General features: G+C 39.9%; 2 protein-coding genes across 6 annotated transcripts; one reads left to right on the top strand and one right to left on the bottom strand.

Moving 5' to 3' along the window:
• The first annotated feature begins 566 nt into the window (after positions 1–566).
• LOC6565459 (ecotropic viral integration site 5 ortholog) lies at positions 567–25,803 on the top strand. 4 transcript variants are annotated; one of them, XR_004365235.1, is made up of 10 exons: positions 567–1,032; positions 20,332–20,818; positions 20,896–21,931; positions 22,022–22,136; positions 22,435–22,452; positions 22,906–23,567; positions 23,633–23,750; positions 23,803–23,901; positions 24,333–24,565; positions 25,446–25,506. XR_004365235.1 is itself a non-coding variant. In XM_032737871.1 (9 exons), the coding sequence occupies exons 2-9, from the start codon at positions 20,599–20,601 to the stop codon at positions 25,581–25,583; spliced, it is 2,406 nt and encodes an 801-aa protein (XP_032593762.1). In that variant the 5' UTR covers positions 567–1,032; positions 20,332–20,598; the 3' UTR covers positions 25,584–25,803. The 4 variants fall into 4 exon arrangements, 2 of the variants coding, with proteins under 2 accessions (XP_032593762.1, XP_032593763.1); XR_004365236.1 differs by lacking the exon at positions 22,435–22,452; XM_032737871.1 differs by lacking the exon at positions 24,333–24,565 and having other exon boundaries at positions 25,446–25,803.
• Positions 13,391–16,314, bottom strand: LOC6565471 (sphingosine kinase 2). Of its 2 annotated transcripts, none has more exons than XM_001990874.2 (2): positions 16,237–16,314; positions 13,391–15,636 (listed from the first exon to the last, which is right to left on the bottom strand). In XM_001990874.2, the coding sequence occupies exon 2, from the start codon at positions 15,572–15,574 to the stop codon at positions 13,472–13,474; it is 2,103 nt and encodes a 700-aa protein (XP_001990910.1). In that variant the 5' UTR covers positions 15,575–15,636; positions 16,237–16,314; the 3' UTR covers positions 13,391–13,471. The 2 variants fall into 2 exon arrangements, with proteins under 2 accessions (XP_001990910.1, XP_032593764.1); XM_032737873.1 differs by lacking the exon at positions 16,237–16,314 and adding an exon at positions 15,723–15,759.
• Positions 25,804–26,435: the final 632 nt, after the last annotated feature.

Genomic DNA, 26,435 nt, shown 5'->3' with positions numbered 1-26,435 from the left:
TTATTACAATGTTTGTGCTAATGTTAATGTAACTGTTAAGCCACTGTTACAGTCAGATGTTAACTAACAGGGCTGGACCCACTAAATGCGATTATGGTGAACGATTGTCACGACTAATATATTTATATCGTAAATTATAGTATTATTATTTTATTTAGTAATACAAGCACTTTTTTTTACATTATTTTGAATACTGTTTTATAAGTTTATTTATATTTACTATAATTAAACTAATTAATGAACATGGAGTAATTATATTTTAAGCGATGTGATCAGTGATGGTGATGATAGTTTGATTTTAGCAATTTAAATCCACATAAAGGCGTAGCTTCCTCAAAATATTGCTACAATATATTGCTCTTTTGTACTTTGACGTCACAAAATCCCATGACTCGTTAACAGAGATATCGAAAGTTAGCTGACGCTGCCTTGTCTTATTTTACAGGATTTTGTTAGCTGGGCAGTTTTAATGTTAAGGTTCTACAGCGATAGCTGACAGCATTCTTTCCTTTGCTGCTTGTGGTCACATTGTTTTTTAAAAGTGCAGCCACACTGGATGTTCGGTTTATAAGTTCAGCAAACATTGAAAACCCGAACGCCAGAAAATTACATATATTACAGATTTGCGAATACTTTAGTTTTTTGTTTTGTTTTTTTTTTGCGTATCATCAAGCGTTGGTACACATGAAAGTGCATCAAATCAAAAGCAACGCTGCCAAACAATTCAAAACAATTGGCAAACACGAACATTGTGTATGTGGGTATGTGTTGTGTGCATGTAAAGGTGTGCTTGTGTGTGCGCGTGCTGGCAAACCGAAGAAGAAGTGACGTTTACAGCAAAAAACAAGTATCTCATCTAAATTTGAAGTGAAATTAAAGTAAAATAAAAACACATCGTCGTCTGGCCAAACACAAGTTTTCCATGGATTTCGGATGTGCATTTGATTTAAAACACGACGTCGCTTCGCTCGTTGTTTTCGTTTAAATATTCGCCATCTTCGCCCAGAATTCCAATTAGAAAGAAAATTAACGGTAAGTGCCGAATCAGATATGTGTGTGTATTACTGTCACTGTTTACACAAAATGTAAAAATGAATGCACTTGATTTACGTCAATGTAAATATGAACATATGTATGCCAAAAAAACTTTCTAGTTGCAGGTACTTCATTGTTGTAGCTGCTGTTGTTGTTGTTGACTGTAATACTTTGCTTTGTTTTCGCCTATATATATTTGGGCCGCAATCTTTTAATATTTATTGATAATAGTTCGCCTATCTAATATATCTAATTGGAGAAAATTCTTTGCATTTCCTTCATGTCCAATTGCTACCACATCAGCTGCTTTGTTGTCTTGTTTGTAACCTTGTCTCTTCCAATTGAACTCCACACTGTCTGCTTTCTCTCTCTCTCTCTCTCGCTCTCTCTATCTCTCGCTCTCTCTCACTCTCGCTCACTCTCTCTCTCCCTCGCTATCTCTCTCTCGCTCCCTCTCTCGCTATCTCTCTCGCTCTCTCTCTCTCGCTCTCTCTCTCTCTCTCTCTCTCTCTCTCTCTCTCTCTCTCTCTCTCTCTCTCTCTCTCTCTCTCTCTCTCTCTCTCTCTCTCTCTCTCTCTCTCTCTCTCTCTCTCTTCCTCTCTCATTCTATCTCGCTTTTTCTGTGCGCAGCGTCACCACCTTGCATGGGTGTATGCACAAACATATTTGTGTGTACATACATACATATGAACATACATACATATATACATACATACATATGTACATGCATACGCATATATATTTACATCCATAGGCCTCGCGTGCGTTTTGCAACTCTTTATTTATGTGCACATAAATACACATACAATCATAAATATTATGGCTGTAAAAATGTGCATATACAGTGTCTCGCAGTTCAACTGGAACAGCGCCTAGCAAAAAATTTAAAGTGCTATAAGGTTTAAACAAAAAAACTAACTCAAAATGTTTAAATGCCAATTTGTTTTATGTTATATCACGTTTGAAAAGGAAACTTCAGTTTTTATTAAAATATTAATTAATTAACTGAAATTAGTCAAAAACTGAAAATATATCCAAAATACATGTCAAAGTTTTTTTGGAACAGTCTTAGAAAAGTAACATATTAGGCGTATAAAAACTTAAATAAGGATGTTAATACTTAGTATGATATCCTTTAGCCCTAATAAAGTTAACCTATTATTCATGGAAGATACCAGCTTCCGGGTCGTTTCTGGACTGATTTTGCTCCACTCATCCAGCAGAGCATTCTTGAGATCGGATCTGTGATTCCGGATGTTATTTTCGAGCAGAGCCCACAAATTTTAAATAACATTTAAATCTGGAGACTGGGCCTGTGGAATTATCACGTGGAGGCAGTTCCAGATATGCCAAGACCGTACTAATCCGGACTTATGCTTGGCTGTTGTCCTGGTCGTTGTCGTGGTAGATCTGGAAAGTACTCCGGATTCCTAGCTTCTCGGCACTTTGGAGTAAATTTTCCTTTAATATATTGAAATACACACTCTTGTCCATTGTTGTTTCAAAAAACACCAAATTTCCGACGCCGGCTTCCGAGATAGATGCCCATACCATGACACTTCCTCCGTCGTGCTTGATTGTTGCCTTTAGGATTTTGGGACTCAGCTCAGTATTGAACTGTCGCCACACATAATTTATATATTATATATATATATATATATAAATTGTTTAAAAGTGGTTTTGCCTATTTCGACTGTACATGTACATTCAAAGTTATATATGTAGTAAACCTCTGGCTGCAGTTATTTGTTTTTACGCAAAATGCATGAATTCTCTTACCAGAAACTGCTGCTGCTGGAAAAACAGTGCGAAATTGAATGCAGTTTGTTTTCACCTGCCAGAAAGAACGATCAGTGTGTAAGATGAACAGTGCAGAATTGTGATGTATTGTACAAAAATGTATTGTATGATTAATATTAATGGTTTGTTCATTTTTTTCTTATTTTTCTATGCCTGTTCTTTGGTTTGAGTAAGTCTTTCTACAGTCCCGCATCATTATGCTGCACATACATTTTGTTCAATAGCTTGAATCCTAATTAAGAGATTATAAATTGAAGATTATTATATTGTGTTTACTTCGTATTTTGTATGAGATACGTACACAATGCATAACAAATACCAATTGCAAATGGAAACACAAGCTGTTAAGTTCGAGTGGGTTGTTTTGCTAGTATTATTATTATTATTACTTGTTATTTATTTTTTATTTATATCAAGTGGGTGTTTTTTTATGAAACTGGTCTTGGGTGCTTTTTGACCTTCTTAAAGAGCTGTGAAAATAAAAAATAAGCTACGATCGAGAGAAGAGTGGAGTTTGGAAAGAGGAGCAATCTTGATTTATTTGTAGCGTATATTAAAAAAACATTTCGTTTCAGTTTTTAATTTTTAAATCTTAGCTTTTTATTTCTCATAGACGAAACATGCATATCAACTATATGAATGTTGATAACTTCATAACAGTATCTATTGTCTATTATCTATTATCTGGCGGTGCGTTGCCTGAAAATCGTTGTGCAAACTTAGCAAAATGAACAACACAAAAACTTCACAATACAATGACAGCGTGCGTGTTGCCCTCACCTACTCCTCTCTTCTTTAATTGTGTGTATGTTTGTATGCAAGCATCAGTACTTACGTTTGTTTGGGCGCGTGTTATTCAATTTCATTACGGCATTTCGGAGTTAGCTTATGACGAATTGCATTTAAAAATACTTTTTACAAAAGGTTGTTGCTTTTTTCCTGTTTTTTTATTCGTTCGCTTTCAGCGTTTTCTACCTTCGCATTCTGTTATGTTGGTGTTTGCTGCTGTTCTTGTTGTTGTAACACCGTTACAATTTTTTGGCCTCAATATGATCAATTTTGTAGCTACTGTTATTTATCTGGAAATAGCTTTTCTCGCTCTCAACAATGCTGATGTTGAAACAAGTGTGTATGCATACGTACTAAATTCACCCACACACACACACACCTCGGGGGTGCGGTGCCTAATTAGGCACTCTGCGTCGCTCGCCGCTCCGTTTCGCATAATCTCAGATGCTTCTGTATGCCTATGATGAATTTGCAGACATCTCTCCAGTGTGACGGAGATTCCGTCATGTACCGCACCAAGGACTCTAGTGGGGGCACTGACATTGTTATGTCCCTGTACTTTACACAATGGTACATCATGTGTTCTGGATTCTCCTTCCACGATGGGCAGGTTGGGCACTCTGGGGCATACTCGTGCTTGAACCTGTAAAGGCATATTGACTGGGAGCATTCCGGTCAGGATTACGCTTGCTTTATCCAACAGTGTCGAGAAGTTCGAGATCACTCGCAACGCGCTCAGTTTGTAGGCAGTAGATAGTTTTTTACGTAGTGCTTTTCTGTTGGCATTTACTGATGTCCACATTGGCGCCGCGTACAGCAGATCCGACGCTGCAGCTCTTGATAATAGGCGGCGCTTTCCTGGCTTGGGTTCACCAATATTTGGTAGCATCTGATACAGCGTACCCTGTGGTATAGACGCTTTCCGGCTGACATTGTCTACGCGGTCTGAAGCTGAGGCTTTTGTCAAGTATGATTCCAAGGTATTTTATGGACTCCTTTGAGGTTGTAGTGACGTCGTTGACTTCCACTTTTATACTCGATCACCTTCCAGCTTATGATGAATACAGCCTCAGTTGTATGACCTGCGAGGTCCAGATTCGCATCGTTCATCCAATGGGCTATTCTTTTTCTCCTCTGTAGAGACCTGTTGGATAGGTTTTGCTCTACGCTGGTGGTAAACCACCACCATGCACGGGTGCTGTGGGGACAAGGTTTCCACAATGGTAGCCAGAGCTGTGGTGGATGTTACATGCATAGTAGTATCCCAGCTTCAGATTTTCTTTGTATCTACTTTGTATGCAGTATCCCATAGATTAATGTCGGTTTCCTCGAAAATAGCTCGAAAGCAGCTAGCCTTGCTACTTTTGCTACTATTAGATCCTTTTAACATATTTAAATTCAAGCATCCTTGCATCGAATTCAGGGGATACCTGCTACGGGCATCCTCCGATATCTGTTGGAACTTCCCTAGGTCGCAGCCCGGGAGTGCGCAGCAACTATACATTGATTTTTGTCCGTGCAAAGACGTTGTGGGCCGAGCTGACTTCCTTTGGTGGCGTTTGGAGGGACCGAATTATCGCTATTCCGCACTTGCTAGCTACCCAGCCACATCCAGTGATCGGCTTGTATGGCTCGCAGATTAGGGCTACTCCTGTCTGGTTTTCTCTTACCGACTGTCTTAGCAGGACCTGAGCTGCCTCGTTTAACGCTTCCTGCTTTATGTCGCTGTGTCTTCCTTTGCAGAGCATACACTGCGGCTTCCGCTGGCAGTGTCTGGCTTGGTGGTCTTTTCCTCCGCATAGATTCAATGTGTCAAGGTCGCTCTTGCATTGTTTTCCAAAGTGGCCAAATTCCAGGCACTTAAAGTACTTAGTGAGGGTTACTCGTTCTCGGAATCTCGAGGTAACCCATCCATTTTATAAGAATCCCACCTTCAGGGCCTTTTGAGCGCTGACGGCCTGCAGCCCTATAGTTGCTATTTGCGTTTGCCTGTACGCTGTTCTCAGGGTTTTATGTTCTAACCCTATATCGGTCAGTTCCAATTGTTTCCTCAATGCATCACATATGACTTCTTTTGTTGTGATCTCATCAAGGTCCCTGGCCTCTATTGTGTCTCTGTCAGCTATGGAGCGAACGACTGCTTACTACTAAGCAGCGGTATCTGTGCCAGACGTGTTTTGCGTTCTCCGAATCTTTGATACCGACTTGCCAATGTCGCTTTTGGGGTTCTCTTTTTGCGAGATATCAATTCCTAAACTATTGGCTCCAAAACGGACTCAACCGGTGCAGGATGAAATGGGGAAAAAGTGCAGTTTGGAAACTGTGCGCCAGGTTCTGCGCAACCATGACTTCAATGTCCGAGTACCACTGAAGAAGCCCTTTATAAGCGCAAAAAATAAAGGGACTAGGATGACGTTCGCCAAAACCCACTTGGACAAGGATTTGGAGTTCTGAAACACAATCATATGTGCAGATGAGTCCAAATTCAATATTTTTGGCTCGAACAGAATGAATTTTGGGTGGCGACAGTCCAATACTGTGCTGAATCCCAAAAACTTAAAGGCAACAGTCAAGCACGGCGGAGGAAGTGTCATGGTATGGGCATGTATCTCGGCAGTCGGTGTCGGAAATATGGTGTTTATTGAAACAACAATGGACAAGAATGTGTACATCAATATATTAAAGTTAAATTTCCTCCAAAGTGCCGAAAAGCTAGGAATCCGACGTACTTTCCGGTTCTACCAGGACAACGATCACAATCATAAGTTCAGATTAGTACGGTCCTGGCTTATCTGGAACTACCCTGCTGGAAAATAACATCCGGAATCAGAGCATATCCAGCAAACAGGATCTCAAAAATGCTCTGCTTGATGAGTGCAACAAAATCAGCCCAGAAACTACCAGCAGCGGGTATCTTCAAGTATTAAAATCCTTATTTAAGTTTTTTTTATACGGCAAATATGTTAATTTTTTAAGACTGTTCGAAATAAGATTTTACATACATTTTGGATATGTTTTCAAGTTCTTTGTTAAATCTTAAAGTATGTTACCGGTAACTCCCGTAAGAGATCGATAAAAAAATTAGATGGCCACGCCCACTCCGTCTCCCTAAATCGAGACACCTGTGTAAATCGATAAGACTATATATCACACACAATTTGAAAGCTGGAGTAACAAAATCTGAAAGGTATATTGCTAATAACACCCTTCAAAAATCCGGGAAAAATTTGGACCACGCCCACACCCGCTTTCAAAAACGATAAAGCCTATTTCTTCCCCAATTTAAGAGTAACAGTTACCAAACTTATATATATATAAGTATATATAAGATATATCCGTATTCCGATAGTTACGTTCTATGTTGAAGTCCGCACATCTCCCTATCGCACACACCTCAGCCTGAAATATGCTGGTGTGCGTTCTCAGGGATTCATGGTAGAATACCCGAGGACCCAACACTCCAAGGCCGGTGCCCTGATTCGTGAGTGATCCATTCCCTTTTACTACTCATACGAACTGTGAAATTTCGCTCTAATATGTATTCGGTTACCATTTCGTCCCTAGGTTGCGTCAGCAGGGGTAGTTCGTTTGAAAGGAGTTGGGCATCTTTATAGCTTAGGATATGGTTGCCCCAACTCCTTCTGCCGATATCCTTAGAAGCGTGGCTTTCTGCTTGAGCCTTATGATATGGTGGAGTGGTGTGAGCTCCATTAAGGCTTCAAGGGCCATTGTTGGGCAGGTGCGCATAGCTCCTGTCATACATACGCAGGCCATTCTTTGCAACTTTTGTAGTTGTTTCTTCACGGTGATCATCCGCGCCCTGTCATCCCATGCTACCACCCCATAGGTTAACATGGGTCTTACTACCATCAGGTATAGCCATCTTAGTATCTTTGGTGATGTACCCCATGATTTACCGGTAATACTACGACATGTATAAAGCGCCCTGAAGCACTTTAATATCGTGTTTTGCACATGGGTGCCAAAGTTAAGCCTGCTGTCAAGTGTGACTCCCAGGTATTTGACCTCCCTATTTGTTTTTAGTAGGGTCCCTGAGAGCCATATTTGTCTCATCCTCTGTAACTTATGTCGTCTGGTAAAGGGGACGATGACTGTTTTCGTAGGGTTTAGGTTGAGTCCAACCTCCATACACCAGTCACACGTTATCCTTAGCCCTGACTGGACTATGTCACAGAGTGATTCTTCAAATTTGCCTGGCGCTATGATAACAATGTCATCGGCATAACCTTGACATTGAATACCACTGTTAGCAAGTCTGTTTAATAGTTCGTCTATTAACAGACTCCAGAGTCCCCTCCTTGGGGACAATTTTTGGTGGTTAGGACTGTTACAGTTACAGTTCTATCATGTAGTGATGCCATGGCTTGCCTGGACCGTAGCAGTGCGAGTATCCATCTGCTGGTAAAATGGTCCAGGCCTCTTCTCGAGAGGGTAGCATTGATTGCATTGTGAGATGTGTTATTAAAGGCACCTTCTATATCTAAGAAGGCGCACAGTGCTACTTCCTTTATATCAATTGCCGCACTCAAAGTACGTCGCAGCTGATAAAGTGCTGTGTCCGTGGACCTGCCTACTCTGTATGCATGCTGCGTTGGGTGCAGCGGCCTTTGTTTAAGCAAAATGCTTCTGATTTTGTAGTCCACCAGCTTTTCCAACGTTTTCAGTAAAATCGATGTTAAGCTGATGGGTCTGAAGGACTTTGGGCTGGTATTGTCTTTCTTCCCTGCCTTGGGGATGAAGACTACCCCAGCTCTTCTCCATGCACCCGGTATGTATCCGAGGGCTAGGCTACTTACTAATGCTTTCCTAATACGGGAGAGGAGTATTTCCTGTCCCGTTTAAAAGAAAGGCTGGCGATATGCCGTCCATTCCAGGTGACTTATCCCCACGCTTCAGTGCTAAGTTCGCATCAGGCGCTCGTTTCGCCAGTGCTCTATGGAGCCTGGCGCCTTCGCTTGTGCTAACTATGCTTTCGCAGAAGTTCCTGTAATTCTTCCGTTTGGCATTCCTTATCTCCTTATTGTAGGAGGTCAGGCTTTCACGGTACTGCTCCCATATTCCGGCTCTCTTTGCTTTATTGAAGAGGCGACGTGTGGTCACGCGCAGCCTTTCTAGGCTGTCGTTCCACCATGGGGCATCTTTCTTCATGTACTTTTTCCCTATCGGGCAGTTATCCTCAAATGCATTGGCTATGCACTTGTTGAGGTCACCAATGGCCCTGTCCAGCTCTAGCGGCTCTCTGGGTATACCAGATAACCCGTTGGCCTGGGGAGAGCCCTAAGGCCGACTTTGCGACTTGCTTATAAGGATACTGGAATAAATAAAAGGCAAATATCAATTAAATTAAGTCGATCGGCATCACATATGATAAATAAAAAAAACTATAACAAACAGTGCTAAAAAACCAAGAGCAAAAATGATCACACAGGCAAAAATCTGCAATCTTACGGACTGAACTGGATACAAATGCTAAGGCATCTAAAATTCTATTTGGTTTAAGGCTACAAGTATCGAAACAGTGTGTTCAACAATTTTTTATCAACTAATGACCGATTAGTTTGGAAGATAATGCAGTCAAAGCCGGATTAAACGCAGGTGCAGCAAAATGCCACATCAAATTTTGCAAGAAGAAAAACACATGTATTGGACCCAGGAGTAGTAGAATGTATTATTTTCTGATGAGAAAAATTTAATTTCGATGGTCCAGGCGACTTAAATTGTTACTGGCACGAAGCTGTGGTGGTGGTTCACTCATGATCTGGGATGCATTCGTTCTCACAACAGTACACCGATAAGTATTATTTATAAAACTGTTGGACGAAGTTTTGGTGAACTTTAAGGTTCATCAACCAGACCTAATAACCTTATTCCCACAGGTCAGTTGTGGGTTGTTTTGGGATAAGGATTTGAAACTTTTAGAGTGGCCAGCAAGATCACCCGACATGAATGCCATACAAAACATGTGGGGAGACCTGTGCCGTCGAGTTTATACAAGTAGTCGACAATTCGAGATAGTCGTATAGCTACGAAAGGCTGTCGTTAATGAATGGTCCCAAATCCCTCACCCTGACTTCCAAAAAGTTGTTGAATCGATGCCAAATCGAATTTTTGAAGTTTTTATGCCATTTATTTATGTCATATTCATTTTTGACACCTTAACCTCGCATAAAAAAATATCTGAATTCAATATTTTGTGTTACCACACAATGGGGTGGGTGTGGGTGTATCCTATGTAAGCATATACATGTTTTGTTTTGTTCTGTCTTCCCCTCTTTGACGCCCCTTTGGCCTCCTCAACAGTCATTTCTCTTCATCTGCGAACATAATTGTTTTTTAAACAGAAATAAAAAAGCGCATGCCTCTGCCTGCTTCCCATTGACTGACGGTTAAGCGACGGCTGCAATCGTGACTGTCGCTTCGTCTCTTTATCTGACTCTACCCTCCCATGCACGCTATCATCGACTGCCACTTATGTCGAGCTCTTACGCACACATGCAGACTGATATGAATATTTGTTAGTGTATATATGTGTGTCTGCGTGCATGTCTACGGAATGAGTCTGTTCTCTTCCCCATTTCTGTTCTGGCGTAACTCATTAACTGACACCATTAACCATAAGGTTTACAAATATTATTTTTATTTTTGTATTTTTGAAGTGCTTTTCTGCATTACGTTTTACCTCTGCTATCAACGTGACTCGAACGCTTATATGAACATACTGGCGTCGCCACACACACGAAATAATGCAAAGACATGGCAATCTCAAATGTCAGATACAGTTACAAGTTGGACGTTTTTCGGGGCTTGGCTTTGGCTCATAACATTCTGCAACAAGGGTGGTGGTGTGGGGAGGTTGCGAGCAAGTAAATAAAATGAAATTATGCTAATGTGGACTGTTAGCCCGACCTGTGGGCACTTGAGGCGTGGTAAAGACATGTGATAGGAGAGCTGTCCAGTCACGCTCCCACCTTCGTCACTCTTTTCTTTTCGTAATTAGTTTCCATTTAATTAGATACAAATACTAAATATATGCATATAGGTACACACATTTTTAAATACACACGAAGAACCTTTTCTGTAATCATTGCTAATAATTCCTTTCGACTTGATCACAAAATATTATTAGAGATAAATAAAGAAATACACCTTTTTCAACCACAATAATAATTGATATACCCCATTTGTTGCTTGAATACGGGGTATTGCTACGAACGAAAAATAAAAATAAAAAGTGACTAAACAAAAATGTAAAACTTCAGCCACTGCGGCTGCGGCCGCAAACTAATTCCCACACAATCTGCCTGCTTGCTGACAGCAGCTTCAACTGGGTGACGATAGCGAAAGAATGGAATGGAAACATTTCAACAATGGGGAAAGAGAGCAATGGGAGAAGAGGCTACAAAATTAAATGCCATCTGTATAAACAATAAAAACAGTAAAGCTGGCCAATACAGTGATAAACGCTATTTCTATATATACAAATAAGTATGTATATACCTGTGTATAGGCGTAAGTAGGGCGCTGCCGCCTAACGGCACATATACAGATACGTATGCATATACTGTATGTACCCACATCTATCCATACATACATCCATGCATGCATACATGCCCACATACTTATATTTAACTTTAGTGGCTCGAGTGGCCACCTTAAACCGTATTCGAAATAAATTCAAGTCTTAGCGTGTCTCTCATTTTTTATTTTTGGTTGGTTTAATTCTTAGTTGTTGCTGCTGCAGTTATACACAAACACATGGATATACATACATACATACATTTGATACATTACATACAGTATGTCAAGAAAGTGTTTGGACGCAGGAGAAACTTCATATTCTCTCATTTCTTTTGCAGAAAGCAGTATTTTAGTATTGACTTATTTTGTTTCTTAATTTTTTACTATAAAGTGTAATTGCACAGTTGTTTAAACGAATGAATCTTGTTTTTTTTTTTTGTTAAATGGTTTTAAAAAGTCCACTCAATAATAGAAAAATAAGAAACAAAATATGTGAGAATATGCATTTTTTCCTGTGTCCAAAGACTTTCTTGGCATACTGTATGTATGCATATATTTGTGGACTTGGTGAGCGAATTAGACTGGAACTTAGGCATGCGAAGAAGAAATAATTTTTAATTCGAAAAAACATGTGTTTTTCCTCTCATCTGTCAAGAGGATTTTAGGATTTAGTAGCCCCAAAATTTATCCTCTCTTTCTTCAATATCATAAAGAGGAGAGGGAGAGAGAAAAAGAGAGAAAGATCAACATAATCATTAATTGGGCTCGAAGTAAAATAGGATTTTTAGATATCAATATTTTGCGTACTACGTGTAATACATGTATACGTATGTACGTATGTTCATTCTCTTATAACAAATTGCACCTTTGTATGCATCCAATTAATGATTGTCTACAATTTGATGGCGCCATTAATTAGCAACTATTTAAATATTTACGTTTTTATATATGTTCAGCCTAAACGTGTGCTACACATTTTGAGACCACAACGAGAAATTATATTAGGGCCAGCTTTTATGACGCAAGCATCAAACAAAAAATCTGATATCAAATCTAAATGGTGCAAAAGCTTAAAAGCTGCCAAACCAATAAATGGTTGAAAAACGAACCTACACACCGTCATGACTTAATGCAATATCAACTTTTATTATCTATATTAATTATTAGAAGGTATATTTTTTCCCGGTATTAAGTTTGCATTATAAATTTATATGTTTAGTTTGAATTTTCAAAAATCGCTTGTGCTATATATGTGTTTTTACTATTTATCTGTTTATTTCCAGGTCAAATGCTTTTGAATTTAAAAAATGCTATTTTTTTGTATCTTCCCATAAGTTTTGAATTGCGTTGGGAGTGCGGCTTGAATCTTATTGCTATATATTTAATTAGTGCCACAATTGAATCAGTTTTCTGGCAAAAGTATTTAAATAGTTTTCAGGTAAATACACAAGTCCACAAACATGATGAGCACTCGACCATTAACCCAACTCAGCTTGGTATATTTATTTATGTAATGGTTATAAAGATAGTCCAATGGATTGTGGGTTGTTTGATTAGCTGCAAATCCCAGTGCTTTTCACGTGGCCGTTCGGCTCCAATCTACGCCATATAAAAGCCAATCTAATCAATACAGCTTATGGCAAAATCGTTCCAGGTATATACATTATGTGTTCGATATATGGCTACGATTTTGAAAGATTATGAAATGCTGATTGATGTTTTTATTACCAAAAACTCATCCAGAAAATTAAATGAAGCTATTATAGCGTATTATTTCAATTAATTCAAGGTTGCTTGTTTATCTGAAGCCATTTGTGTGTCTGTATATGAAATTTAAATGGTTTAATATAGACAATTGGGTTATATTATAATCTACTCCATAAACAACAATATGCTTAACATCGCATAAATATAATGATATTTTTTGTTTGTTTTATATGTAAATATAACGCAATTTTTATAAACTATTAAACTAGATAGAAAATATAAACTATATACAGTAAACAACCCTCGTCAGTGCTTATGAATGCTGACTTAGCTGCCGTTTTATTTTTAATTAAATTTAACAATACAAAAAAAAAAGGTACTATTTATATATATATACATATATATATATATATTTATATATATTATACATATATATATATATATATATATATATATTATACATATATATATATATATATATATATTATACATATATATATATATATATATTAATAGATAGATACGTATATAGATTTATATGAACATATATAGTTATATTTATACAATCACATCGTGATGTAAATTGTGAATTGTGAACTGTTCATTGGCCCGTAGAGGTCATGACATTGATCAGACCGGGAAATACTTCAGCCTGGATGGGTCCATAGTCGACGCGCTCTCCATCGATGGTTAGGATGCCATTGGAGCCGCTCGGCTCGATTCGAAACGCACGCACTGGCATCACCTGAATGTAGGGATCTTGTTCTGCCGGCAAATGTGAGCCTCTCTGCATGCTCAGCAGAAAATTGAGAAGTTGCGACCGCCCGACTCCAGACCGTATAATAACCAGATAAATGAGACCATCGTTCAGCCGGGAGTCCGGGGCAAAAAAGCAATCCGATGCCAAATGCGTGGTATATGCCGCATGCACCATCACAAACTCCCCTTCCTCCGACAGCCAGCCCTGCTCAGCGGGCAGCGGCAGCAGTAGGCCTGGCATTGTGGCCGTTGGCACGAGCTGATTAAACTCGGCATTGGCCGACTCGATCCGCTGCGCCACGCTCAATCGACTTCGATTGGAGCGTGTGCTGTGACCACCAAGCGAGAAGTAGGCGGTGCGACGCGATACCGCCGAATGCCAGCTGTCTGCATTCTGGCGATAGCTGCAACGATCCGTCGACAGCGCATCGACATACTCATCAAATTGAGAATGGCAATAGTCGCGCAGCTGCACATCGTTGTCGTCGTCGTCGGGCAGGTCTCTAAATTCACTCTTCTCATGCGCAGTGGATCGACGTGGTGCTAATCTGTGATTGCTCTGTTCCACAGGTGGTGGTTCCGGTGAGGATCGGTCTGTTTGTGGAGCTCTTGCTACTCTTGCTGCTGCTGTTGTGTCTGTGTGATTTGTTTTAGAACTCTTGGCAGGCAGATAGTACAGTTTGCCCGGATAGCAGCGTAGCGTGATGAGACGCCGGATGGCCCACAGTGTAAAACGTTGGGCGCCAATCGAGCGCAATCGCTCGCTCTCAATGTCAATGTCGGCGATAAGTCCCCAGCCGATCGATAGGAATGAGTACATCACAAAATGCTTATCCCGATGGTTCAGCTCGACGCGCACCACATCCATTGGTGTGGTACGCCCGGCCACACAGATCAGTGTTGCATGGAGTATGGGCTTCGGTTCGTATGGTTCGTTGCAGTGATGGGCAATGCTTTTGGCCAGGCCATTGCCCGAGCCGCATGGTATGATACCCAGGGATAGTTCGCGACATGCACGACGCCAGTCCATGCGCTCCATCAGGCCATTAAGCACTTCATAGAATAGACCATCGCCGGAGGCGACTACAATGCCATCATAACGTTCCAATAGATCCTTACGAGTGCGCACAAACTCCTGGGCATACTGTGGATGCGTTGTGATTTGTAGATCATATTGTGTCTCCGCTTCGCTCAACAATGGCGCCACCTGTTTCTGAAACAGTTCGCGTCCCTTGCCCGATCCCGACTTTGGATTCAGCAATATGAGCAGCTTTTTGCCACCAGCACCTTGACCCACTATCACGCCATCCGGCGTCGTCACGGATCGTTGTTTATGCTCGCGTATCCTGCGATGCCAGAGCCGGGCGGTGTTCAGATTCTCAGCATAGTCATCGCTGGTGCGGAAGCGTAAGATGCGTAATGTTTGAACACGGCGAAACGGTTTCTCCTTCTTCAGATACGCATAGATGTACAAATAGGCGCTGTTATCCGCTTGACCTTTGGCCTGCTCTGGCTCCAGTTGGTCGTTCTGCGGCTCGTTCTCTGACGGCTCGCGGCTGGCACTCTTGCAGGAGTTGAGGCCGCCGCGGGCACGCTTCTTCACACGCTGGCCGTAGCTGGACCCAACGATGTCCTCGATGCGTATCAGCTGCTCATTGATATGGTTGCTATTTGTCGTCTCGCGCCGCAAATAGATGCCGTCCGCGCACAGTTTGACCACAATTTTGATATCCTGCTTGCGTCTTCGATTCTCCACAAAGAATATGCCAATTAGCTGCGACTGCTCAGATTGTTTTGCTGTCGTTGTTGATTCTGTTTGCAGCTGTTGTAGTATTGGTTGTTGTTGCACATCTAATCTCTCCACATCCATATTTGCATCCATATTCGCATCCGTATCCGTCTCCGACTGTTGACCTTTGGTCTGATGATCGGTTTTGGCTGTCATGGCGCTCGTTTGTACTCCGTTGGCCCACCACCTCCAACACACTTGTAATTGGCAGCTTTCACCTGTTGGATGACACATTCAGGAAAATACCATACACGAAATCAACAAATGTTCTGTAAATAATTTCATTCTGCCGAACTTGAAATACCTCTGCTAACACACACATCCATACAGACCAGCAAGGGTGCGATAACGGTTTCAGTTAACTGATTATTCGCTTGGTAAGTACTTGGTAATACTACAAATTGTTTTTGTTAACGACAGTGTGCTATTAACATACAAGACTCTCATTATTTTTGTTTATAGATATATGTATATAAATATATATTCTAATATGTATGCATATAAATAGATTAGATTTGGAAAAAGAGTTAAAAGCAGCAAGTGAACTTACGAATGAGTACAGCCCTAAAAAACTTTAATATCATTTACTTATTTAGTAAGTAATCCGATTGAATAAAAGAGAGACGGCAAACCACTGTGTCACACTCAATTTTCATGTGCTATTGTGTCTATTTAGATCCTTATTAACTTTATATGCAATCCCAGCATCTATAAAATCTTTAAATATCACCTCCCTCCACACACCACTCCACTCAAAACAGCCATGGTTTTGGTTTGCTCTGTTTTGCTCTGTCAGACTGCATTTACTTGATTATTACCTTTTTTTTGTCTTCTTTTTGTGCGCGATTCGCGTGCTGTGTTGGTTGTTTTTTTGTTTTTGGAAGTCGCTGTTCGCTCCTGTGCGCTCGACTCCACGTAGCTTTACGTACTAAAGTAAACTAACTTTATTTCGAATTGGGAACGAATGAACACGGAGATTGGCGCTTTGTGGTATGATTTCACTTGCCTCTCACAAGCACACTCACATGAACATGCACACGCTCTTGTTGTTGGTGTTTGAAAATCTAATCAACACGTATCATATCATATCGTATCGTATATGTAGTATCGATGTTATGTGCATTATGTCTGGCTCATAACTGTATTGTCGTACGCGCATTTAATTTTATGTAGTATGTGGTATATATCTCTAACTATGCATGCTGCTCTCCCTCTTTTTCTCTTTCTCTCCCTCTCTCTCTCTCTCTCTCTCTTTTTCTCCCTCTCTCTCTCTCACACACACTCTTTTTCTCACATTCTCTTACTCTCCCTCTCTCTCTTTCTCTCTCTCTGGCATATAGCACGCATGCAAATTTTGTCAGCTCTGAGTTCGACGGCATTGAACCGCATTTGCTAACTGAGTTCGACTTTGAATTTTGTGCAAATGCACTTTATTTCAGTGGCAGGCCTCCTCTCAACTCGCCCATTCCACCTCCATTCTGCCGCCCACCCGACAGACCGCCCATACACAAGTATTTATAAATGAGCGAGAATCATCATCCATATTATAACCAGCTTTTGTTTATTGTTCGAAATTTTTTGATGTGCGAAATTTCACGTTTTTTTCGCTGGTTCCACTTGGCTTGGCTCGGCTCTCTTTATTGTTGTAGACATGACAAGTTTCGTGTCTGGTTTCGAAACTGTTTTCTGGCTGTTCGAGGATTTAGTTGATATTTGCTCAACAGGCAGATTTCCTAGACCCATCACACATACGTAATACGATAAATCAAAATTGAGAATTTAGTTTCTTATATATCGTCTGCGTTCTCTGTTCACTATGAAATCTTCAGCATATGTATAAGCAATATTTTGAAATTGGTTTTGCAATTTATTTATTTTCAAATAGAAAAGTATGGAAGATAAACTTAGCCTCTAATCTCTAGTATGTAACAGAAGCTAACAAATATCGGAATTGTATACTTTACTCCCCTGTCTTATTGATACCACAGCTGCCGTGCTATACCCATTATCTGCCCATTTATTGGCTACACAGGAATACAACTTCCTATATGTGTGTGAACAAAATTGATATAGAGGAGGTAAGAAGTGTGTAATTGTTTTAAACTAAAGATATTACGTATACGAGAGGTTGAGTTGTTCTTACCGTATATCTAGGGTTTTTTTTTAATGATTGTAAGATTACCAAAGTTTTATTTTATTTAATTGTATATAAATCGACACATCCATTCAATTATTGTGTGGTTTTTTCTCTGTGTACATAGTAATTTTGATAGGAAACTTTTGACTATTGCTATTAGATAAATAGTGCATAGACATAAAAATATCAATATTTAAGGTTGTATGCTTCAAATATTCATGTTGGCGTAGCGCATGGCTCAACGGTGTCCTTCGTTGATGAGTCTCTTGCCAAGGGAGTTACGTATCTAGTCATCTGACTTAGTCATGATTACCTAGGTAAAGTTTATATCGCTTTCCACATCGATTCCACAAGTGTTGAATGTCGCGTGTGTTGTGAATTTGAAATGTTTAATCAATTAAAGGCATTTCCTGTTTAGTTCGTAACTGCTTGATCAGGACGTCAAACTGAGTCAATACACACATATCTGTCAGGTAAATAACTTGTAGGTTTGTAGGCAACATTCTTTCAAGTCGTTTGCTCTACGCAGTGTTTTTGTGTCTGTTAAAGCTAGAGACATGCAATTGTACTAAATATTTATGATTAAATATAATATTAAAAATATATCAAATTATTCGCTGGCTACAAGGGCCAAAGTCTATTTCCCGAAGCTTAACAAGCTAGTCATAGAAATGTTTAAGGTAATTTACTGATAACATTTTATTCTGATTGTTAAAAAGTAATTTCTATTTATTTGTATACCAATTTAAATTATAAATGGTATGATACACAGGAATCGCACTAATTATTTATATCGATATATACAGATATGATGAGTTATGTGTCCACGCCCCATAACTTAGAACTCATCTTTCCATGACAGCTATATAATATGGTTGTTCGATCCGCCATTATGAGTGAAGCCGGATATGTGGCCAGAGTCAACTGAGGGAGTTCTGCGGATATAGGACAAAAATTATTTGACAGGCTGATGGACGGATAAACGGACTTGGCCTTATCGACTCGACTTGTGATTGTTGAATTCCTGTATTTATGTACTTTACATATTTATGCTGTGTGAAATAATGATAATCTCGACAAGGCCTTACAAATGAATCTTTGCTGTTTATTGGCTAGAGATTCGATCAATATATATATTTTGAATTGAAGATAGAATAGGCCCATACAATTTGTACGTGAGATGCGCTAAACTAGTGATAACAAGAGAGAACGTTGCAGTCGTGGGTAACCGACTGCGAAATACTTTGATACCATAAGTTATATCATCTGATAACAGGTTCCACAGAACTGGGTGGGTATGGTCAAGAAATATCGACCTTTGAAGGAAATTTTTAGTAATCTTCACTTTTGAGAATTTTGAAAAAAAAAAATGTTGGAAAAGTATCCTAGCTTCCTTCTAAGTCTGATAACTCTAGGTATTAAATAGCGTTATATATGCTTTTATATATTTTGGGGGGACTGGGCATGGCCAAATCAATTTTGGGAGAGGATCTTAGTAATCTACCTTTTAAGTTTGCTAACTATAGTTTTTAAATTGGTTAAATTGGTCCAACATATTTTCGGGATTTAGGGGAGATACCAGTAACATACTTTCTAAATTTTTGGGATTCTAGCTTACAAACTGTGGAAGACATGTGCATTTCAGATTTCCAGGGCCAACGATCATGGGGGCGGCAGGTGTGGCCGTGGTCTGAAAATATATATGCCGATCTTTGAAGGAGGTTACCAGCAAGTTACTTTCCAGGTTTGGTCACTCTATCCTTAAAATTGTGGGAGATATGCATTTTTATCGATATACACTTCGAAAAACCGGTTTTGGCGATTATGGTCACAGGTGTGTAACTTTTTTAATCGATTAAAAGCGGCTACCAGTAATATACCTACCAAATTTGACGGCTGTCACTCAAAAACTGCGGAAGATATAGGCATTTTAAATTTGTGGGGCGGGCGGCGGAGGTGCGCATGGCATTTGCCGATCTTTGAAAGACATCGCTGACACCTTACCAACCAAATTTGGTGACTTTAGCCTTCAAATTGTGGGAGATATGTGGCTTCGATTTGCGATTATCGAAATTTTCGATTTCCTAGCCCCCGAGTGGACGTTGCACTCCAATTTTGACATTTTGTTTGACGCGGGTACATATTTATATCTAAGGGTGTCGAAAAAAGTTGCGTTCATACAGATGGACAGACAGCATGACGGACATTGCACAAAAGCAATATACTAGGCAATGCGGTCAGGGTAACGCCTCGTTAGCAATATGCTTGCCCACTCAGTATTCGTTAACGGGGAGCTCCAAAATATTCAAATATACAACTGCAGACAGTGAGTCGAGCCGAGTCGATAAACTGGAATGTACAGATAAATATTTATTTGCATACACAGGTAAATGTGTATTTACATAACAGTTTTTGATAGTAGTAGTGATAGTCAAGTGGCGTAAAAGCCCAGACAGGTTTCTCACTTTTGTTTTTATCCATTTCTTTTTTGGGGGCGCACGACTTTTAAACAATACAAGTTTAACTTCAAGTTAGTCGCCAGCATATGCGCTGGCATTGTTAGCCTTAAATTGTGTGAATGTGGCTCACAAAATGCGTTCACTTTCAAAATGCTTTTTTTATTGGGGTAATGTTTTAATTGAGTTCTGTTTGGCGTCTGTCAGTCTGGTGATTCGATAAGTGGGCTTAAGTTGTCAATTTGGTTCAATGCTAAACGCACTTTCTGATAGCAATAACCGATCAAAATTAATATGCTATGCTATTCAACTGATTACAGATCGAATATTTGTGCGATGTGGAGCTGAGCTGATCTTAGTTATGCGTTCACGGAGCTACTGTTGAGATCACCCCACAGGGACAACAAGTGAAAGAAGACAACAGCAAGCAAGTGAAGCAACGAGGTCGTGTTGAGTTGCCAAAAAGTGTAGTAACGAGTAACAAGCACAGAGTAACGAGCAGCGAGTAACAAGAACGAAAGCTGATTCAACGAGCGGAGGCGGAAGCTGAATTTGGTTGGTTGTCGTGTCAGCATCGTCATACAGAAATGACACTGACCACAACGGCCACACCACCGAAGAGCAATAAGAAAATGGATGTGAAGGTTTTACCAGCCGAAGAGAATCTGCCCACCTCTGAAATGGATCTACTCGCCAAGCTGGAGGCCGCCAACAAGCTAATTGAAAGCGATGCCAAGAGCCTTAACTCGCTGCACTCAACGCATAGTCGCAAAAACTCGGACACGAGCCAAATAAGCATTACTTCAAGTGAGTGTAACTAATTAATATTGAAGGAGAAACAGCAAACAGAAATTTGATAATTAATTATTTTCACCACATTGCAGGCGGCAATTCGGTTGCCGAGGAGGATATTTGGACGACATGGGCGTCCATATTGAATGATTGGGAGGGTGCTCTCAAGCGCAAAAATCCGTGTGTCCGTGAACTGGTGCGTCGCGGCATACCGCATCATTTTCGCGCGATTGTCTGGCAGCAGCTGAGTGGCGCTGCCGATGCTGATAAGAAACAGTATGCAGAGTATATTAAGGCGACGTCCGCCTGTGAGAAAGTGATTCGGCGCGATATAGCGCGCACATATCCGGAGGTGGACTTCTTCAAGGAGAAAGACGGGCCCGGCCAGGAGGCGCTCTTCAATGTGATCAAGGCATATTCGCTGCACGATCGCGAAGTGGGCTATTGTCAGGGCTCCGGTTTTATTGTTGGGCTGCTGCTCATGCAGATGCCCGAAGAGGAGGCGTTTGCGGTGCTTGTGCAGATAATGCAACAGCATCGCATGCGGCATATGTTTAAGCCATCGATGTCGGAGCTCGGTCTATGCATGTACCAATTGGAGAATCTGGTACAGGAGCAAATACCCGACATGCACTTGCATTTCCAGCAGCAGGGCTTCCAGACGACCATGTATGCGTCCAGCTGGTTCTTAACGCTCTACACGACCACAATGAATGTGAACCTCAGCTGCCGCATCATGGACGTCTTTCTCAGCGAAGGCATGGAATTTATTTTCAAGGTTGCAATGGCACTTCTTTTAACCGGTAAGGAGTCGCTCCTGTCCCTCGACATGGAGGCCATGCTCAAGTTTTTCCAAAAAGAGCTACCTGGGCGCGTCGAGGCCGATCCGGAAGGCTTCTTCAATCTGGCTTATGCACAGAAAATCAATACAAAGCGCATGAAGAAAATGGAGAAAGAGTATCAAGACTTGAAGAAAAAGGAACAGGAGGAGATGGTTGAGCTGCGACGATTGCGGCGTGAGAACTGCTTGTTAAAACAGCGCAACGAATTGCTCGAGGCTGAAAGCGCTGAGCTAGCCGATCGTCTGGTTCGTGGTCAAGTCTCTCGCGCCGAGGAAGAGGAGACCAGGTGCTTAATTATTCCCCACATACATACATACATAAGTACGGATTGTATTAAGTCAATAATCAATTTCCCTTTTCATCCATTTGTTGTCAGCTATGCCATTCAAACGGAGCTAATGCAGCTTCGACGCTCCTATTTGGAGGTGTCGCATCAACTTGAGAATGCCAACGAGGAAGTGCGCGGTCTCAGTCTGCGGCTACAGGAAAATGTAAGTGTTGCCTAACGCCCAAATTCATTAATCGTCGCTATTCTCAGTTGTATTGTAACTAAAAACCGAAAAAAGCCGTGCTAAAGCAATAGTAAGCTGTTTGTTAATAATTTCTGTCTTTCTTTTCCATTCTGTTTATTTCTTATGGTTATGGTGCTTAAAACAAAAACAAATATCCCAATATCTCAAAAACGTTGATCCACATCTTAAACGTTTGCACAATTAAATATAAAAAAACAATAAACAATAAATAAAACAAACAAAACTACAAACGTATAATTTGCTCAACGCCAAACAGAACGTTTCAATCGATAGCGTAAGTATCGCAACTTTCTAGACATGTATATGCATATACACACACACATATATATATATATATATATATAAATATTTAGGCCTCGTAGGTTTTTGTTGTGGTTGTTTTTTTTTAACAGTTGCATATCAATATTGAAACTACGTTGATTTACTTTGCATGTATTTTATCTTTGAATTTGTATACTACTTATTAGATTGTTGTCTTTTAACCCAACTCACACATTGTGCCCATAATGTATCTGTTCTCGTTTAATCTCAGGTTAAGCTTAATTTAATATTTCTACTGTATTTTGGAAGCTATCGATAGGTATTCAGTTGAGTGTATTACTCGAATGTTTTAAATTATCGATGGCTTTCAGGTTGTGATTTTCACATTATCTATAGACATATGCATGCGATATTTAGCAAGCGCCAGTTGTAAGCTGTTTTCAAAGCTTGTGTTGTACTCATTCAGAATAACTCGCGTCAGTCGTCTATCGATGAGCTAAGCATGAAGGAGGAGGCACTGAAGCAACGCGACGAGATGGTCTCCTGTTTGCTGGAGGAGTTAGTCAAGGTGCGCCAGGGCTCGGCCGAGAGTGAGGATCAGATACGAAATTTGAAGGCGAAAATCGAGGAGCTCGAGGAAGATAAAAAGACGCTGCGGGAAACCACGCCGGATAATTCCGTAGCCCATCTGCAAGACGAGCTGATTGCCAGCAAGTTACGCGAGGCGGAGGCCTCGCTCTCCCTCAAGGATCTCAAACAGCGCGTACAGGAGCTTAACATGCAGTGGCAGCGACAGTTGGCCGAAAATCAGCGTAACGATCACTGCGCCGCCTCGGTTGATTCCACACCCAAGAAACTCCTAACGAACTTTTTCGACAATTCCAAGTCGACAGAGCACACTCAAAAGCTCGAGGAGGAGCTAATGACGACGCGCATCCGTGAAATGGAAACGCTCACAGAGCTAAAAGAGCTGCGGCTGAAGGTGATGGAGCTGGAGACACAGGTGCAGGTCTCCACGAATCAGCTGAGGCGGCAGGACGAGGAGCACAAGAAGCTCAAGGAGGAGCTCGAAATGGCCGTCACACGCGAAAAGGAGATGGCCAACAAGGCGCGCGAACAGCAGCACAGGTGAGTGATGAGCAAAAAAAAAAAAAAATTAACTAAAAATTTTACCCGACTTTGGCACATTTCAGATACTCAGATCTGGAATCTCGCATGAAGGATGAACTGATGAATGTCAAAATTAAGTTCACCGAACAGAGCCAAACGGTTGCCGAACTGAAACAGGAAATTTCACGATTGGAGACAAAGGTAAGTTCATTTCTTTATTTGCATACTCTGACTAATTTATTGTAACTTTCAGAACTCGGAAATGCTTGCCGAGGGTGAACTGCGCGCTAATCTAGATGATTCCGATAAGGTGCGTGACCTGCAGGACAGGTTGGCTGACATGAAGGCGGAGGTATGTGTTGCCAACGGCTTACGTCGATCTTTTTTTTGGTTTTCTATTTCGGTTTCGGGCTTTTAATACTGACCGCACCCAATCCACCACATCACTATTATAGTCACAAACTACTAAACATACGCCCACTAGTCGTGTACATATTTACACATACTAGTGTAACCCCATCTTGCACCGTCGAAGTGCATTCAAAAGACCATTTAAATGGTGCAGTTAGCCTTACTTAAAAAAAAAAAAAACAATTACAGTTCATGCTAACTTCGCATCAGCCTATGTGCTTTGGGCGTGGTCTACGCTTTTCATTTTTAGTTCTCCGCTATTTGTATATTTTTCTGTGCGTTTTTTGTATTTTGAAACTGTTCAAGATAATAATGTCATTGTTTCTTATTAAATCTATTTCTCACTCCATACACAAAACTATGCGTCTCTAGTATCCCACGCCAATAACCAGCCCCGACACTGAACCGTGGAAATGGATAAGTTAAGCTAATTGAAAAAGAAAATGCAAAACAAGCCAACAAATTCATCATCGACCTGCCAAATGCATATTACCTTAAATTCCAGTTACTTCTTAATCAAATTCAACACAAAATCATCAAATCAAATTGATAAAGAAAGTTCAGTTCCCTTAAGCTGACCCTTCCCAATTATTGTCAATATTGCAGTATGTACCCAAGTACTTAGTAATTTTCTTTATAGAAATTGTTGTCCATTTTATTTGCTCTTAAATACGTTTAGTGTTTAAAGCACACTTTTTAGTGTCTCTATGTTTCAATTTGAGCATTTCCCACTGCCTGCTGCCTGCTGCCTCTCTCTCTCATATTTATCTAGTTTGTCGATAATAGTACGCATCCTATTGTTCTCCATGACATCAACATATATTCATACATTATGTATCCCTTTACCTTATGTATTCCCTTTCGCCAAAAATGTTTGATATTTTTACTTACAAAAACAGTAAAAAATGATTAAGTTAATTAAGTTTTAAGTAAAACTCAAATCGCCTCTACATTGAATAATAGATGAAATCTATACTAATGTTTTTTTTACAAGATATCTGTTAATTATATCGAAACGTGTTTGCTCGTAAATTTTGGTTAAGCTTTCCATATATTTAAAATGCTAAATTGAATATTTGGTATCTGATCTTTAATCATTACATATTACATGTATATACATAATTAATCGATGTTAACAAATTTCATTTCATATCTCTCGCTTTCTTTTATTATTTTTCATAACCAGATATGCCTGTAAGTATCATCTATCTGCACTCCTGTATATATCTACAAACATACGTGTTCGCATCTTTAAAATGTAACTGGTTTGGTTTGGTTTCTGTTGTAGTTTTAGATATACTTAGTGTCTTATAGTTCATTATAAACTAAGCTTAGTTGTAAATGTTCAAACACACATAAACACACACATGCAAAACTAATCACTAATAAACACAACCAAATAACGTAAACGTAATGCATGCATACATACGCAAGTATAAAGTACAAAAACTGACACTAATCGGTCAACATAATTTCCTGCTGCAGTTGACGGCGCTTAAAAGTCGAGGAAAATTTACGGCCAACAAGCTGCGCAGCGCCTCCATACAGTCCATCGAGTCGACAGAGATCGATTTAAGTGATCTCAACATGGTGCGTCGCGGGAGCATGGATTTATCCACATAATATTCAGAGCAGACGACGGCACACATTTACATACATATACAAATGATATTGTTGAAGCAATCCCCTTATATAGATCCATACTGTTAAATGGATTAAGTGGTTAATGTTAATGGTTGAATGCATATACCTGACTAACTGTGTGTGTAGCGGTCACAAGCAAGGTTTGATGATGTTGAAGTTCAATTAAAATATTCATTACCTATTTCTAAAGTAAAAGTAATATTATCTATGTTTGTATGTTTTGAACCATTTTTTTTGCACTTCATTGTATGTTTTTATATATTGCTGTTATGTTTGATGAAAACACATACCACTTACTTTTATTTATTGATATGAATAGTTTTTTCACAACTGCTAAATAATACATATATATATATATATACATATATATATATATATTTTTTTTTTTACATATGTAGTATATGCAAACATAAATATAATGAACATTATGTATTTTATCTACCCAACATTTTTAATGTAAGTTTTAAATTGAGAAGCTAAAAATATTAAATAACAGACAAGAACAGCTATCTTAGGCACGCCGAAGATTATATACCTTTGCAGACCTCGAGTCCACTATAGCACCCAACTAATTGATTATATGATGTATAAAAATGTTGGATGTCCATTTATTGTCAAAATGTTAGGAGCATATAAACACTCGTTATTAGTTTTTTTAATCCGGATATCTCAATGAACAAAACAAGTTGATTATTCAACAGTTCTTCAACCGACAAATTGTTCTCATGGAAGCTATTTGATATAGTGGTCCGAGCCGGCCGATGAACATATATGTCCCAACTTTCATCGGGATAATTGTAATCCTAAGCGATTAGCTCACATAGAAACACA

This window comes from Drosophila grimshawi, unplaced genomic scaffold (genome assembly GCF_018153295.1).
Source record: "Drosophila grimshawi isolate 15287-2541.00 unplaced genomic scaffold, ASM1815329v1 contig_1006, whole genome shotgun sequence".
Lineage (NCBI taxonomy): Eukaryota > Metazoa > Arthropoda > Insecta > Diptera > Drosophilidae > Drosophila > Drosophila grimshawi.
The sequence above is the reverse complement of the archived record's forward strand: the minus strand, read 5'-3'. Positions and strand labels throughout refer to the sequence as shown.

Coding starts and splice junctions, on each gene's coding strand:
- LOC6565471 (XM_032737873.1), bottom strand. CDS start 15,744: ATGGATGTGTGTGTTAGCAGAG. Junction 15,637..15,722: donor GGATGTGTGTGTTAGCAGAG/GTATTTCAAGTT, acceptor GTCATCCAACAG/GTGAAAGCTGCCAATTACAA.
- LOC6565459 (XM_032737871.1), top strand. CDS start 20,599: ATGACACTGACCACAACGGCCACACCACCGAAGAGCAATAAGAAAATG. Junction 20,819..20,895: donor CCAAATAAGCATTACTTCAA/GTGAGTGTAACT, acceptor ACCACATTGCAG/GCGGCAATTCGGTTGCCGAG. Junction 23,751..23,802: donor TTTCACGATTGGAGACAAAG/GTAAGTTCATTT, acceptor TGTAACTTTCAG/AACTCGGAAATGCTTGCCGA.